At 42.3% G+C, this 16,648-nt stretch overlaps 1 protein-coding gene across 3 annotated transcripts in view; it reads right to left on the bottom strand.

Annotated features, from left to right (window-relative positions):
• LOC137376519 (tetratricopeptide repeat protein 7A-like) overlaps positions 1 to 14,163 on the bottom strand; it is a 319,646-nt gene extending 305,483 nt beyond the window's left edge. For all 3 annotated transcript variants that reach the window (XM_068045223.1, XM_068045224.1, XM_068045225.1), the window contains exons 1-2: positions 13,995 to 14,163; positions 1,297 to 1,460 (exon numbers count right to left, since the gene is read on the bottom strand). In XM_068045223.1, coding sequence (XP_067901324.1) covers positions 1,297 to 1,460; positions 13,995 to 14,121 — 291 coding nt within the window. In that variant the 5' untranslated portion in view covers positions 14,122 to 14,163. The remainder of the gene's footprint in view (positions 1 to 1,296; positions 1,461 to 13,994) is intronic.
• Between the last annotated feature and the right edge of the window lie 2,485 nt (positions 14,164 to 16,648).

The raw sequence follows: 16,648 nt of genomic DNA, 5'->3' as shown, positions 1-16,648 counted from the left end.
GACTGTGACAAAGGTAAACTTTCCCTCCTCATCTTTCTCAACTTGTCTGCAGTCTTTGACACTGTTGACCACACCATTCCCCTCAAATGCCTCTCCACTGTTGTCCAGCTGGGTGGGACTGCTCTCACCTAGCTCCATCCTTATATATCTAATCAGAGCCAGAGAATTATTTGCAATGGCTTCTCTTCCTGCTCCTACACTGTTACCTCTGGTGTCCCCCAAAGGATCCATCCTTGGCCACCTCCTATTTCTTGTCTACATGCTGCCCCTCAGTGACATCAATCAAAAGCAGAGCATTAGTTTTCACATGTATGTTGACGACACCCAGTTCCACTTCACACCGCCTCTCTTGACTCCTTCACTGTTGCTAAACTATCAGATTGCTTAACTGACATCCAATACTGGATGAGTAGAAATTTCCTCCAATTAAATATTGGGAAGTCTGAAGCCATCATTTTTAGTCCCCGCTCCAAACTCCATTCCCCATCTACTAACTCAATCACTCTCCCAAGCAACAGTCTGAGATTAAGTCAGTCTATTTGCAACTTCGGTGCCACATTTGACCCTGAGATGAGCTTCCGACCTCATCTTCATGCCATCACTCAGACCGCCAATTTCCACCATCATAACATCGCTTGACTTAATCTTATCTCAGCTCATCCGCTGCTGAAACCCTCATTCGTGCTTTTGTCACCTCTAGACTTGATTATTCTAACATACTTTTGGCTAGTCTCCCACATTCTACTCTCTGTAAACTTTAAGTCATCCAAAATTCTGCTGCCCATATCTTAACTCGCACTATGTCTCATTCACCTACCATCCTAGTGCTCGCTGACCTACATTGGCTCTCGGTCAAGCAACGTCCTGATTTTAAAATTCTCATCCTTGTTCTTAAATCCCTCCATGGCCTCACCCCCTCCCTATCTCTAATCTTCCCCAGCCCCACAACCCTCCGAGATATCTGCGCTCCTCTAACTCTGGCCTCGAGATTTTAATCGCTCCGCCATTGGTAGCCACGCCTTCGGTTGCCTAGGCCCTAAGCTCTGGAATATCCTCCTTACACATCTCTGCCTCTCCACCTCACTTTCCTCCTTTAAGACACTCCTTAAAACCTCTCTCTTTGACCATGCTTTTGGTCATCCAACCCAATATCTCCATATGGGGCTTGGTGCCATATTTAGTTTTATAAGACTCCTGTGAAGTGCCTTGGGACATTTTATGATGTTAAATGCACTATATAAATATAAGTTGCTGTTGCATGTATGTATGTATATATGATTCATGGTCTGTACTCACTTGCAGTTTGCCTCTGTTTAAAATAATGCTCAAGTGCTTTTTGGCTTCTCTCATTTTGGGTTCATTCTTTTCCATTAGCGGAGTGCAATCTTTCAACTTGGCTGTGTTTTCCTTGAGGCATTGTTCCAAGAGGACTTCAGCAAGCAGCAGATTCCCAAAATCATCTTTTATTCGGCATTGGAAAAAAAAGAATATTTGACAAAATACTTTAGCATTGCCATAGAACATGCATTCACAGAAGGAAGTCAAAATTTATTTCAGTGCCAGCTTTTACTCCCAACCCATTTATATGTTCAAACAACAACTGGTATTTACATAACTTTACTTACTACATATAACTTATTTACAAAGAAAAACATTCCAAGATGCTTCACAGGAGTGCAATCGAACAAAAATGAACACAGAGTCAAAGGAGGAGGCATTAGGAGAGCATTAGAGACAGGCAGGAAACCCAAGAGTATGGGGCCTAGGCTGTCGAAGGCAAGGCCACCAATTGTGGGCAGTTGTGGGGGGTGGTGGTGGATGGGGAATGCAAAAAAGTCTAGAGTTGGAGCAACTGAGAGTTCAAGCGGGGATGCAGGATTGAGCGAGGCCATGAAGGGACTTAGACATGATTTTTAATTGGAAGCATTGGGAAACTCTGAGCAAGGACAGGGATGATAGAAGAACTGCACTGTATATAATAGCTTCTCAGTTGATGCTTCATTCTATGGCATTCCTGGTGCTGCTATTGATAAGCCTTCAGAAGGACCTGGATAAAATCCAGGCTTGGGCTGACCAGTAGTAAGTTAATATTTGCATCATATAAGTGGTGTGTAATGACCATCTCAAACAAATGAAAACTTAGCCATCTTTTCAAAACCTTCAATGGCACAACCACCGACAAGTTCCCACCATTAACATCTTAATTGTCATCATTTTCCAGCTATATCAGCAATGTGGTTGCACAAGCAGCGTAGCCTGTGTACACTGTGATGATTGTCTCACCTCCGATCTTCCAACATCTACAAGGCTCAAATCAGGAGCACAATGGAATAAAGATTAATTGCCTGGGTGAGTGCAGTCACAACAGCACTAATACTGGACTCAATGTCCATTTCTCCAACACCGGAACACTGTAGTAACACTATATACAATCTACAACAGGGGATCTCAACATTTTTGTTTCTCAGGCGCCCCCCCCCCCCCTCCCATGTTATAACTCATAAATCTCACTTCAACAGCATCTCCCTCCCTGGGACCTCTACTGTTGAGAATGACAGCAACGTCATGGGAAGAACTCCATCTCAAGTTTCGTTCCAAGTGACACCTACCTGACTCGGAAAATATGTCACCGTTCCTTTATTGTTGTTGGGTCCATAATCCTGGATATCCCTACCTAGCACCATTGTTGCAGCATCACCGCCACGAGGACTGTGATGGTTCGAGGAGAAGGCACACCATTGCTTTCTCAGGGCAACTAGGGATGACCACTAAATACAGCCTTGATAACATATGTAAACTCAGCACCCTGTAATTGCAAATCTGGCCAGGTGGTAGCACCGTATGACCTCTCACTCAAATTGCTCAAAATGCTATCTTAATTTTCTTCGACTTTTTTTCACCTCAGTAACTGAAAATTTCTAATGACCAAATGGAATATACCTGTGCACCAGAGCTAGCACCCTCCTGACCCTGCCACCAATCGAACTACTCCACGAAAGCTAGGACACTGGTAATTACCTGGCAGGAGATTGTCCAGATATGCCCAATTCACAAAATCAGGATGAATCTATCGCTCTCCTTCCAGTCATTGGGAATCAATAGTACAATCTCATGATAACCGCTCCTTGACATTCAGTTTGGATTCCAACACAACCACTCAGCTCCAGAACAAAACCCAGCCTTATCCAGACATGAATGAAAGAGCTGAATGGCAGATGAGAGGTGAAAGTAGCCACCTTTTACATTAAGGCAACATTCCACCGATTACGGCAGCAAGGAGCCCAAGCAAAACTGAAGTCAGTGGGGATCAAAAGGAGCAAAACCCTCCAGTGGCTGGAGTCATACTTGACATAAAAGATGACCACAGAAGTCATGGCAACCAATTTGCCAAAATCAGGGATTAAAGAAAAAAATAAATTCAAAAAATTTGCATATCTCACTCAACATTATTAAATGTATCCAATGATATTTCTTTTCCTCTCCAGTAAACCACCAAAGGATTATAGGTCATACAAACAATTATGACAGCAATATTTTTATTTACATCTTTCTTCTACTTCTGCAATGACCACCACACCCCCACCAACTCCCCCCCCCCAGCCTCCATGTTCTCTGACAGGAATTCCTAGTCACTCTCCATTTCTCCTACATGCTTCTAATTAACCCAGTTTCTCTTCAATTTCCTATCTCATCTATCGCCCCAAAATCCACATGTCTCAGCTGGATCCCCCTCTCTGCTGCATCCAGGTGGCCCCCAAAATCTCTCTGAACTAATGCAAAGATCTTTCTCCCAATAAAACTCAAACCTCTAATTCCCCTAATAGGGAAACTTAAAAGAACTTTTTTAAAACAAAAAGCAAACTGGTTAACCCTCAAGAAACAATATTTTATTTAGGTTCGTGTCTACTCCTGATAACTCAAAGTTGATTTTGCACTAAAATATTGAATTATTCAAAAACTTGAATTAAGTAATAGAGCAAAGTGGAGACTTGAACGCATGTGAGAGCAGCAGTGAGAAGAAGATCCCAAACAGTGTTGGTGCGAGAACACAGCCCTGTTTCACGCCACTCAGGATAGGAAAGGGTCTGATGAGGCACCACTATGCTGAATTGTGCCTTTCATATGGTCATGGAATGAGATGATGATACTTAGTAGCTTTGGTGCACATCCGATCTTTGCTAGTAGTCTGAAGAGACCACGTCTGCTGACGAGGTCAAAGGCTTTGCAGAGATCTATGAAAGCAACGTAGAGGGGCATCTGTTGTTCGCGGCATTTCTCCCGTAGCTGGCGAAGAGCGAACAGCATGTCAATGGTGGATCTCTCTGCTCGAAAGCCGCACTGTGCCTCAGGGTAGACACGCTCAGCCAGCTTCTGGAGTCTGTTTAAAACGACTCGAGCAAAGACCTTCCCCACTATGATGAGCAGGGAGATTCCACGGTAGTTGTTGCGGTCACCCTTGTTCTTATTTTTTTTTTAATTTTAGAGATACAGCACTGAAACAGGCCCTTCAGCCCACCAAGTCTGTGCCGACCAACAACCACCCATTTATACTAACCCTACAGTAATCCCCATATTCCCTATCACCTACCTACACTAGGGGCAATTTATAATGGCCAATTTACCTATCACCTGCAAGTCTTTGGCTGTGGGAGGAAACCGGAGCACCCGGCGAAAACCCACGCGATCACAGGGAGAACTTGCAAACTCCGCACAGGCAGTACCCAGAATTGAACCGGGGTCCCTGGAGCTGTGAAGCTGCAGTGCTAACCACTGCGCCGCCCATTATGAGGGTGATGATATTGGCATCGCGCATGTCCTGTGCTTCAAGTCTTCAGAAGAAGGAATTTTCCTCCACACAAGATCAGGGGGCAGGTTGTTCAACCTTGCCCCTCTTAGAGCGAAGACCAAAGTATGGAAAGTCCTCATTGCTGACGATGCTGAAATAACATCCCACACTGAAGAGTGCCTGCAGAGACTGATCGACAGGATTGCGGCTGCCTGCAACAAATTTGGCCTAACCATCAGCCTCAAGAAAACGAACATCATGGGACAGGACGTCAGAAATGCTCCATCCATCAATATCGGCGACCATGCTCTGGAAGTGGTTCAAGAGTTCACCTACCTAGGCTCAACTATCACCAGTAACCTGTCTCTCGATGCAGAAATCAACAAGCATATGGGAAAGGCGTCCGCTGCTATGTCCAGACTGGCCAAGAGAGCACGGGAAAATGGCGCACTGACACAGACACAAATGTCTGAGTGTTTCAAGCCTGTCTCCTCAGAATCTTGCTCTACGGCAGCGAGTCCTGGACAACGTGTGTCAGCCAAGAGCGATGCCTCAATTCATTCCATCTTCGCTGCCTCCAAAGAATCCTTGGCATCAGGTGGCAGGACCGTATCTCCAACACAGAAGTCCTCGAGGGGGCCAACATCCCCAGCATATACACACTACTGAGCCAGCGGCGCTTGAGATGGCTTGGCCATGTGAACCGCATGGAAGATGGCAGGATCCCCGAAGGACGCATTGTCCAGCGAGCTCGCCACTGGTATCAGACCCATCGACCGTCCATGTCTCCGCTTTAAAGACGTCTGCAAACGTGACATGAAGTCCTGTGACACTGACCACAAGTCACGGGAGTCAGTTGCCAGTGATCGCCCGAGCTGGCGGACAGCCATAAAGGCGGGGCTAAAGAGTGGCGAGTCGAAGAGACTTAGCAGTTGGCAAGGAGAGAGCCAACTGTGTAACAGCCCCGACAACCAATTTTATCTGCAGTACCTGTGGAAGAGTCTGTCACTCTAGAATTGCCCTTTATAACCAGTTCAGGCATTGCTCCACAAACCACTGACCACCTCTAGGCGCTTACCCATGGTCTCTCGAGACAAGGAGGCCAAAGAAGAAGAAGAGAGCAAAGTGGATATTTATTTAAAAAGAATTGAATCAACAAAATAATTTGAATTAACCATAATTCAAATTAAGAGGTAGAGATTGTACATAGTTTCCCTTATATTTCAAGCAAACTTAGAAATAAGTACCGTATTCGGCAGCAAAAAGATGCCCGATGCAAATGCATTGTCAAAACACTAAATCCATTCATGTCGAGTTCAACTATCTGTATTTAAAAATAGATGGCTGAAGCTACAGATCAAGTTGTGGACAGACAAATTTGATATGAATGTGTTAAGCCTTCTTCTTCTTTGACCTCCTTGTCTCGGGAGACAATGGGTAAGCGCCTGCAGGTGGTCAGTGGTTTGTGGAGCAGCGCCTGGAGTGGCTATAAAGGCCAATACTAGAGTGACAGACTCTTCCACAGGTGCTGCAGAAAAAATTGGTTGTCGGGGCTGTTACACAGTTGGCTCTCCCCTTGCGCTTCTGTCTTTTTTCCTGCCAACTGCAAAGTCTCTTCAACTCGCCACACTTTTGCCCCGCATTTATGGCTGCCCGCCAGCTCTGGCGATCGCTGGCAACTGACTCCCACGACTTGTGGTCAATGTTACAGGACTTCATGCCGCGTTTGCAGACGTCTTTAAAGCGGAGACATGGACGGCCGGTAGGTCTGATACCAGTGGCGAGCTTGCTGTACAATGTGTCCTTGGGGATCCTGCTATCTTCCATGCGGCTCACATGGCCAAGCCATCTCAAGTGCCGCTGACTCAGTAGCTGGTGATGTTGGCCGCCTCGAGGACTTCTGTGGTAAGCATTCTTATGATAACTCCACACCCTGAAATTTCCAGGCTAATATGAAACAACCTTATCAGAGGCAATTCTGAGAGACAGGATAAGACGTTGTCGAAATGCAAATTATTTATTTTCCCTGTGATCAGTCTCAGTGCTCCTGAGCAATGTTTTAACATCCCTAGGCTTAAACCTTTCCCCCGGCTTTGCCCCAAGTGAGACAATCCAAATGTTCCCAGGTCTAACACCACCAGTTTCTGCAGCTCCTGACTAAAGATATCACTGTTTGTTTTTCAGTTGCTATGGGAATGAGCATACCTTTGGCACCAGCTGGTACCCATACAGTCATTATCTGCTGCCAAACAACACAAACATGAAGCCATAAAAATTCACACAGCTTTTCAAATAATGAAAGCCACATGTTTTCCCAAAGCAAGTGGCCAGGTCACTTTTTTCGACTCCAATTCTTTCCTCCCTCATCTTAAAAAAGTACCAATTTGTGCTGAGGAAATCCCTGGGCACCAATAACCTTCCAGTACCTTACAATGTGGCAATTGTTTTGTAACTGAGCTATGGCAGCAGGCCTCGCAATCACAGAGGTCATCACTGAAAAGCCCAAGGTTGTCCTCATTAGATTTTCACAGAAATGCACTACCAGAAGCATTGAATTGGCAGCCATACGACGCATGAGTAACTTAGGAACGATTCCTGTTTTTCTCCTTTCTCTTACGGAAAGCACCCGGCCTCCAGTTGGTGCCTCACCACATTGGCATGGGTGATCAAAAATTCAGCATAGATGATAATTGAAATGTTGTTTTGTGGTTGTCCACAGCAATACACCTTTCAGAATGAACATATACTCCTGGTATATTCAATTCTCTGTTAAGACAAATGAATGAGTTGCTATAAAAGAGTATTTTATAGAATAAATGGTTCTGTCAAAACACTTTCAAGTGAAATTTTCTTTGTTTCAGTGCAAGGAAAATCAGTATTGCTAAATATATAGTGAAATTTAGCTATCGAGACTGAAGAAATAACAGTATGCTCCATAAGTGCCAACTATGGTTTTCCGAAAGAGCTAGGATTCTCGTCGATATGAAGCATAGTCAGTTGGGCAAAGATCTAAACAGTTTCTGGGATCCACGTGGTGGAGTGTTTTGAAAGAGTGTTGCAGACAGTGGTTGTGAAAAGAATGCAGTGTAAATGGAGTGCAAAAGTCAGGAATTTGGAGAGAGTGGGAGAGCAGGAATCCTCTGGTAAGTATAGGTGAGCATCTCTCAAACTGAAAATTATTTTAACATTTTGAATTTAACTTAGAACTTTAAGCTAGTTAACAGAAACTGCCCATCAGTGGCAGTCAACTGTCAAACAGTGCAAGTCATTGCCTGAATAGGTGCTAATTACTGTGTGCAGGAATCTGAATCAGCACTTATAACTTGGATATGGCTCAAAAGGTGCATAAAGTAGGCAGTATCTACTAATGCACAGAGTAAAAATAGCAGAGAATCAATAGAATGCAAAAGTCAGGAATTTGGTGCAGAGAGGGAAGGAGGTGCTGCTTTTTTGCTTCCAATACTTGTTTTGGTTCATGTAAGCGTGAGGCAATAAGTACTTAAAATTCTTGTCCAGTGTTTAGTGCATGTTATTGTACAAAAAAAACAAAAATTACTACAAACTAAAAATGTAGATATAAATAATCTAGACCAAGATATAGCAGAGCAGATTGTATATCTAGATTGTACTATGTGGGAGTTTGTGGAAAGCGAGCCTGTCAAACACATCTGCAGCAGCTGTCTACATCTCAATCTCTCTGGCTCAGAGTCATTGAGCTGCAGTGCATGTTGGATGCACTTCAAGATATAAGGGAAGGGGAGACGTATCTGGACAGTTTGTTCCAGATTTTGGTTATACCTCGTAGAGAGATTTTTTTTTAATTATTCATTCATGGGATGTGGGTGTCGCTGGCTAGACCAGCATTTATTGCCCATCCCGAATTGCCCTCGAGAAGGTGGTGCTGAGCTGCCTTCTTGAACCACTGCAGTCTACATGGGGTAGGTACACCCACAGTGCTGTTAGGAAGGGAGTTCCAGGATTTTGACCCAGCAACAGTGAAGGAACGGCGATATAGTTCCAAGTCAGGATGGTGTGTGGCTTGGAGGGGAACTTGCAGGTGGTGGTGTTCCCATGCATTTGCTGCTATGGTCCTTCGAGGTGGAAGAGGTCGCGGGTTTGGAAGGTGCTTCAAAGGAGCCTTGCTGCGTGGATGTTCAGAAAGGACTTGTGTGCAGAGTAAGGGAAACCCAGGTGAAATAGAGAATGAAGGCCCACAGAAACTGATCCCCTCAACAGGTACATTGTACTTGCTACCTTTGAGGATAAGGGTAAAGCCTGGTAGAAGGGCAGCCAAAGTGCACTTTGGAGCAGGAAGTGGTCCAAAGGGAGGAGAAGGGAAAGTGTTGTGTGATAGTTATAGGGGGACAGGTAGCATCCTTGGTAAGCAGGATCAAGAGTCCCACATGGTATGTTGCCGTCCTGGTGCCAGGGTGAGGGACATCCCAAACTGGCTTGAAAGGATATTGTAGAAGGATGGGAAAGATCCAGTCGACATGATCCATATTGGGATCAACACATAGGGAAGAGTAGGCAAAAGGTTCTGTTTGGAGAATATCAGGAACTAGGAGCTAAAATAAAGAGCAGGTCCTCAAGGGTTATAATCTCTTGATTATTACCCAAGCCACATGCAAATTGGAAGAGGGATAAGCAGATTAGAGAAGTGAACACATGGCTGAAGGAGTGTTGTGGGAAAAAAAGGGGTTCCACTTCATGGGTCACTGGCACCAGTACTTGGACAGAAAGAAATTGTACTTTTGAGAGAGCCTCCACCTGAACTAGGCTAGGACCTGGATCCTAGTAGAAAGGATAAATAAGGCAGTCACAAAGACTTTGAAGCAGTAAGTGGGGGGAGTGGTCAGATGGACAAGGTAGTACAAGGTAATAGTTCAAAAACAAACCAAACAGAAGACAGCAGAGTAACAGTCAGAAATTGTGCTTTAGGCAATACAAGTAAGGGGAAAACTGAAAGATGTAAAGTAATTGAACCAGGAGAGAGAAATAAGAAACATGCAAGTAAAGCATTAGAGCAGAAACACAGATTAGGATGTGTGGCCCATATAAGTGTTCTTCATACAAACACACGGAGTATAAGGAACAAAATGAAACAAGTGCAGGTCCAAATTCAACTTGGAGTGTATGACATGGTAACCATTAGTGAAACATGGCTGCAAGATGATCAGCACTGGGAACTAAAAATACCAGGAAAGATAGGAAAAATGGTAGAGGGTGAGGAGTAGCCTTAGTAATTAAGGATGAAATCACTTCAATGATAAGAGACGATATAACGAGAGGTAAGCAGGCAATGCAGACTTTATGGGTAGAATTAAGAAATAGAAAAGGATTTAAGACTATCGTGGGAGTTGTGCATAGGTGCCCTGGTAGCAGCTGTGAAATGTTAGTTAGTTAGAGATACAGCACTGAAACAGACCCTTCAGCCCACCGAGTCTGAGCCGACCATCAACCACCCATTTTTTATACTAATCCTACACTAATTCCATATTCCTACCACATCCCCACCTGTCCCTATATTTCCCTACCACCTACCTATACTAGGGGCAATTTATAATGGCCAATTTACCTATCAACCTGCAAGTCTTTTGGCATGTGGGAGGAAACCGGAGCACCCGGAGGAAACCCACACAGACACAGGGAGAACTTGCAAACTCCACACAGGCAGTACCCAGAATTGAACCCGGGTCGCTGGAGCTGTGAGGCTGCGGTGCTCACCACTGCGCCACTGTGCCACCCTACCACTGCGCCACTGTGTAGATTGTATGGTAGATTGTATAAAAGCAGAGACTAGACAAGCATGCAGCAAAGGCAGAGTGGTTTTAATGGTGGACTTTAACTTTCATATAGATTGGGATGAGCACACGAGCTCATGTCAGAAAGACAGTGAATTACTTGAGTGTATCTGGGATTGTTTTCTGCAGCAAAATATCCTAGAGAGAATGGCCCGGGGGGGGTGGGGGGGGGGGTGCAGACCATATCAGACTTAATGAGTATCGAGTCAGATTTAACTAACAGCCCAACAATATGTGAACTGTTATCTAATAGCAATCATAATATGATGAGTTCAGCACAGTGTTTGAAAGGGAGAAACACAAAACAGCTAATAAGATTCTAGATTTAGGTGAGGCTGACTTTAATAGGATGAGACAGAAGCTGACCACAGTAAACTGGACAAATCTGTTCATGGGTAAAATGACAGAAAAATCAGTGGAAGGTGTTCAAAAAGGAATTTAATGTGATGCAGAACCAGTTTATACTTCTATGTAGCAAGAGCACTACTTGCCAGAAAAGACAGCCAAGAACAACCAAAGAGATAAAACATAAAAAAGAAAAAGCATATTTTTAAAAAAGCACAGATCCTGTCAAATTGGAAAGATACAAGTAACAGGAAAGGGTGACAAAACAGTTAATAAGAGCTACAAAATAAAGTATGAAAAGAAATGTGCATGGTTTATCAAAATCAACAACAAAAAATGTACAATTACATTTTGGAAAAAAAGTGATCAGGAGTAATACGAGCCCCTTAAAAACTGATAACAGTGATATTGTCAAAGAAATTAAGGAAATGATGGACATGCTGAATAATTACTTTGTGTCAATATTTACAGTATAAGAGGTCAACGTGTCAAATATCCCAATGAAACAGATTGAATCAGGGTCAGGGACTCACCAAAATTAATGTATGCAAAATAACTGTAAATGAAAAAATAATAGCACCAAAGAGTAACAAATCCCCAGGACCAGATGGTTTCCATGCCAGGTTTTTAACTGAAGTGGTCAGAACATGGCAGGTGCCCTATGATCTTCCAAAATTCCCTCGATTCAGGAACCGTTCCTTTAAATTGGAAAACTGCGCATTGCCCCTCTGCTATTTAAGAAAGGTGAGGGAGGAAACCGGGGAATTACAGACCAGTTAGTCCAACATCTGTTATACTAGAGTTTGCAATTAAGGAGAGGGAGACTGAACACCTTGAAATTTTTTTAGCCGATCAGAGAGAAGCAGCATGGATTTGTAAGGGGTAGGACATGCCTGACGAACCCGGTTCAATTTGTTAAAGAGGTGACTAACGTAGTGGAGCAGAGGAATATAGAACATAGAACAGTACAGTTCAGTACAGGCCCTTTGGCCCACGATGTTGTGCCGAACCTTTAACCTACTCTAAGATCAAACTAACTACCTACCCTTCATTCTACTATCATCCATGTACCTATCCAAGAGTCGCTTAAATGCCCCTAATGTATCTGCTTCTACTATCACCACTGACAGCGCATTCCACGCACCCACCACTCTCTGTGTAAAGAACCTACCTCTGACATCTCCCCGAAACCTTCCTCCAATCACCTTAAAATTATGCCCCCTGGTAATAGCCCTTTCCACCCTCTATGGATGTTATTTATATTTACTTCCAGAAGCCATTTGATAACGTCCCTCATAAGAGACTGTTAGCTGAAGCTGAAGCTCATGAAGTCAAAGGCAAATTTTAACCTGGTTAGGAAATTGGCTGAGCAGCAGAAGATAGAGTAGGGATAATGGGCAGGTACTTTAATTGGACAAACGTGACTAGTGGTATCCCACAAGGATCTGTGTCGAAGCCTCAACAAGCGAATGGGCAAAACTGTGGCAACTAGATTTCAATGTACCCAAATGTGAGGTCATATATTATGGACATTAGAAAGGATAGAGCAGAGTACTTTCTAAATGGGGAAAGTTAGAAACAGTGGAGATCCAAAGAGATTTGAGGTTCCAGGTTAGATTAAAATATAGATCAAAAACTGTCATGAACAGGTACAGAAAATAATCACAAAGGCTAATGGAATGATGGCCTTTAATATCTAGGGGAGTAGAATACAAGGGGGTATAATCCATGCTTTAGCTATACAAAGCCTTGGAGTACTGTGAGCAGTTCTGGGCACCAGACCTTAGGAAGGATATATTGGCCTTGGAGGGAGTACAGCATAGATTTACCAGAATTACACCTGTCCTCCAAGGATTAAATTACAAGGAGAGATTACACAAAATAGGGCTGTATCCCCTAGAATTTACAAGGTTAAGAGGTGATTGGATTGAAGTTTTCAAGATAGTAAGGAGAACAGATAGAGAGAAACCATTTTTACTCGTTTGGGGTGTCTAGGACTCGGAGTCATAGTCTAAAAATTAGAGTCAGACCTTCTACACGCAAAGGGTTCTAGAAGTTTGGAACTCTTTTCCGCAAATGGCAATTGATGCTAGATTAATTGTTAAGTTTAAAACGAAGATGGATAGATTTTTGCTAACCAAAAGTATTAAGGGATATAGGGCAAAGGTGGGTATATGGAGTTAGGTCACAGATCAGTCAAGATCTCACTGAATAGTGGAATAGGTTCAAGAGACTAAATGGCCTCTTGTGCATCCCTAATTTTAATTGCTCCACCATTGGTTACCACAACTTCAGGTGCCTAGGCCCCAAGCTCTGAAATTCCCTCCCTCCACCTTTCCACCTCATTTTCCTCCTTTAAGACACTCCTTAAAATCTACCTCTTACGGCTCAGTGTCATACTTTGTTTTATAATGCTCCAGTGAAGGGTCCGGAGACATTTTATTACCTTAGAAGCACTATATAAACATAAGTTGCTGTTGTTATGTCAGATTTCCAACATCTACAGTATTTTGCTTTTCTATAACTGTAGCATCTTTGTAAAGCAAAACCAGTTCACACTGATGTTACAGTTATAGTATGACTACAACCTTACACATTTCAACATTATAAAAGAAGCATTTCTATGAATGCAAAAAAACTAACTAAAATTTTTAGAAGACTAAGAAAATGTGACCACCGTATGTGTAAATAATAAAGAAAAATCACTGGCAAGCGAAACACTAACAAATCTATGTCGTTTTTATCGTCAAACACCGTACAGTTGAAGCAGAAAATGAGAAAGCACACTGAAAACTAAAGTTATTTATTCATGTAATACATAACACATTCAAGGTTTCTGTAGCTCAATATACAGTTTTTACAGTAATTATTGCAGAACTCCACATCTATATCTTCATGGCTTGTCCAAAATAATTTTTTCTCAACTTTGATTTCATTCTTAAACCAACTTTTTGATTACAACTAAAAATTTAAAACAGCAAAAGTCAAGAAACTATTCCAAACACACAACGTATATAAGTCACATAGAATTAGGGGGAAAAAAGTTGCACATGACTTACCATTCTCCGAAGTTTTGGGAGGCAGTTGCCTCACGAGATTTTGAACTTTGTCCCACTGACATTCTCCTCTGCACTTTTCTATTTCTGCTTCTAATTTGTACTGTGAAAATGATATCCTGGAAGCCATTGCAGTTTGTGCCACCAAACAAGGAACTACTGCCAAACAGCCACTGCGCCTGCGTGACAACGCAGGGCATGCTGGGAGTTGTAGTTTTGCCTCAGTTTAGAAATGAAAGGCAATGTTTGTCAACTTTGTCCCAATGTTTCCTCTTAAGAAAAACGTAAAATCACTAAAAGCAGGTGGACGGGCCCAAAAAATAATTTAAAAGACCATTGAAATATTAGCACAAAAACAAGAAATGCTGGATTCACTCAGCAGGTCTGGCAGCATCTGTGGAAAGAGAAGCAGAGTTAACGTTTCGGGTCAGTGACCCTTCTTCGGAACTCTTCGAGTTCCGAAGAAGGGTCACTGATCCGAAACGTTAACTCTGCTTCTCTTTCCACAGATGCTGCCAGACCTGCTGAGTGAATCCAGTATTTCTTGTTTTTGTTTCAGATTTCCAGCATCCGCAGTATTTTGCTTTTATTGAAATATTAGCCTTTATCTCAAAAGGCTAGAAGACAAATAGGTGGAACTTATGTTACAGTTATATAAAGCTTTGGTTAGACCCCATCTGGAATACTGCATTCAGTAGTGGGCACCACACCTCAGGAAGAATATATTGGCTTTGGAGGGGGGACAGCACAGATTCACCAGAATGATCCTGGGGCGAAAATGATTACATTATGAGGACAGTTTGCATAAACAATGCTTGTATTCTCTTGACTACAGAAGACTGAGAGGTGAACAAGTTGAGGTGTTGAAGGATTTGTTAGGGTAAATACAGCAAACTATTTCCTCTGGTGGGAAAGTCTAGAACAAGGGGAAATAATCTTAAAATTAGAACTAGGCCATTCAATGTGATGTCAGAATGCACTTCTTTACACAAATGATAGTGGAAATGTGGAACTCTCACCCCAAAAAGCTGCTGAGGTAAATTGAAAGTTTCGGAACTGAAATTGATAAATTTTTGTTACACAAGGATACTGTGGGGTTATGGAACTAAGGCGGGTACATGGAATTAAGATACAAATGAACTAATTGAAGGGTGGAACAGGGAGTGAATGGCCTACTCCTAATCCTATATTTCACTTCATCATTATTTTTAATTATGATATTATAATAAAACAGTGTTTATAACCTAGGAGTTATAATATAGCATGCAGTGCATCAATGCTTATAATCATTGTGTTATAATAAATAAAGCAGTGTTTAGTGATAAAAATCCCAATATTACAAAAAACGCCTTGCATCAATTTTTATAATCCTGATATCATAATAAAAGATGCAGTATATCAATGAGGAAAACACATTATACACAGTGTTTCTAAACCTGATGTTATAATAAACATGGGATGCACAGTAGTTGGAATCCTGATGTTGTGGTGCACAGTGTGCTTTTATCTTGGGATGTGGGTGATGCTGCAGTTATTGCCCATCCTTAGGTTCCTGGGAAATGTAGTGGTAGTCCTTATCACTGCAGTTGTTATGGAAATGTTGCTCCCACAATGGTGTCAAGTAGGGAATTCCAGGTTATTCCCCAAGAAAAGATGAGGCAACGGTAAGTTATATCAAAGTTAGAATGAATTGTGACGAGGATTTCAAACTTCGTTTGGATGTATTCCTGAAGTTTTCATCACATGACCACCCACTTATAACTGCCTCTTCCAGCCTACTTTCCCATCTCCAGTATTTTTATAATTAATAAAATAAAACGTTCAAAGAAAATTAAAACACATTTTTAATGCCCCTATGATTTTTCTCCATGTTTGCTCACAGCAATGCCCAGGAGACTAATCATTAATTCCTGGAGACTCCAGGACAATCCTGAAGGGTTGACAACCCTAGGTACGACTTGGAGGGGAGCTTGGAGGTGGTTCTGTATCTATGGTATTGTTGCTCTTGTCCTTCTTGCTGATAGATTAGGGCTTACAATCCTGATGTCAGAATAAAATATACATTACACAGTGTTTTTACTCTGATTATTAAAAAAATTCATTCTCAGCTTGTGGGTGTCACTTGCAAGGCCACCATTTATTGCCCATGCCTGGTTGCCAGATATTAGGGTTGCCAACCCTTGTGATTGTCCTGGAGTTTCCAGGAATTAAACATTAATCTCCCAGACACTACTGCGAGCAACCCTAATTTTCTTTGAACGCTTTATTGTTATAAAAATATTGGTAATAAAAAAAGGTAGATGCAACAGATCATGTGATGAAACCTCCAGGACAACCCTACCATGTATAATGAAACATGCAGTGCAATCTTTCTTAATTCTGATGTTACACAAAAATAAAAGCAAAATACTGCACATGCTGTAAATCTGAAATAGAAACAAGAAATGCTGGAAATACTCAGCAGGTCTGGCAGTATCTGTGGAGACAGAAGCAGTGGGTAGGCACATGATAAAAAAATGAATGATGGAACAAAATGAAATAAAATAAACAAATAAAAAAGAAAAAATAGCTAAAAACAAAAAAGGGGGACCTGTCATGCTCTGAAATTATTGAACTCAATGCTCAGTCCAGCAGGTTGTCATGTGCCTAATTAGTAA

Source organism: Heterodontus francisci, chromosome 13 (genome assembly GCF_036365525.1).
Source record: "Heterodontus francisci isolate sHetFra1 chromosome 13, sHetFra1.hap1, whole genome shotgun sequence".
Classification (NCBI taxonomy): Eukaryota; Metazoa; Chordata; class Chondrichthyes; order Heterodontiformes; family Heterodontidae; genus Heterodontus; species Heterodontus francisci.
Note: the sequence above shows the minus strand (reverse complement) of the source record. Positions and strands in the feature narration are given on the sequence as shown.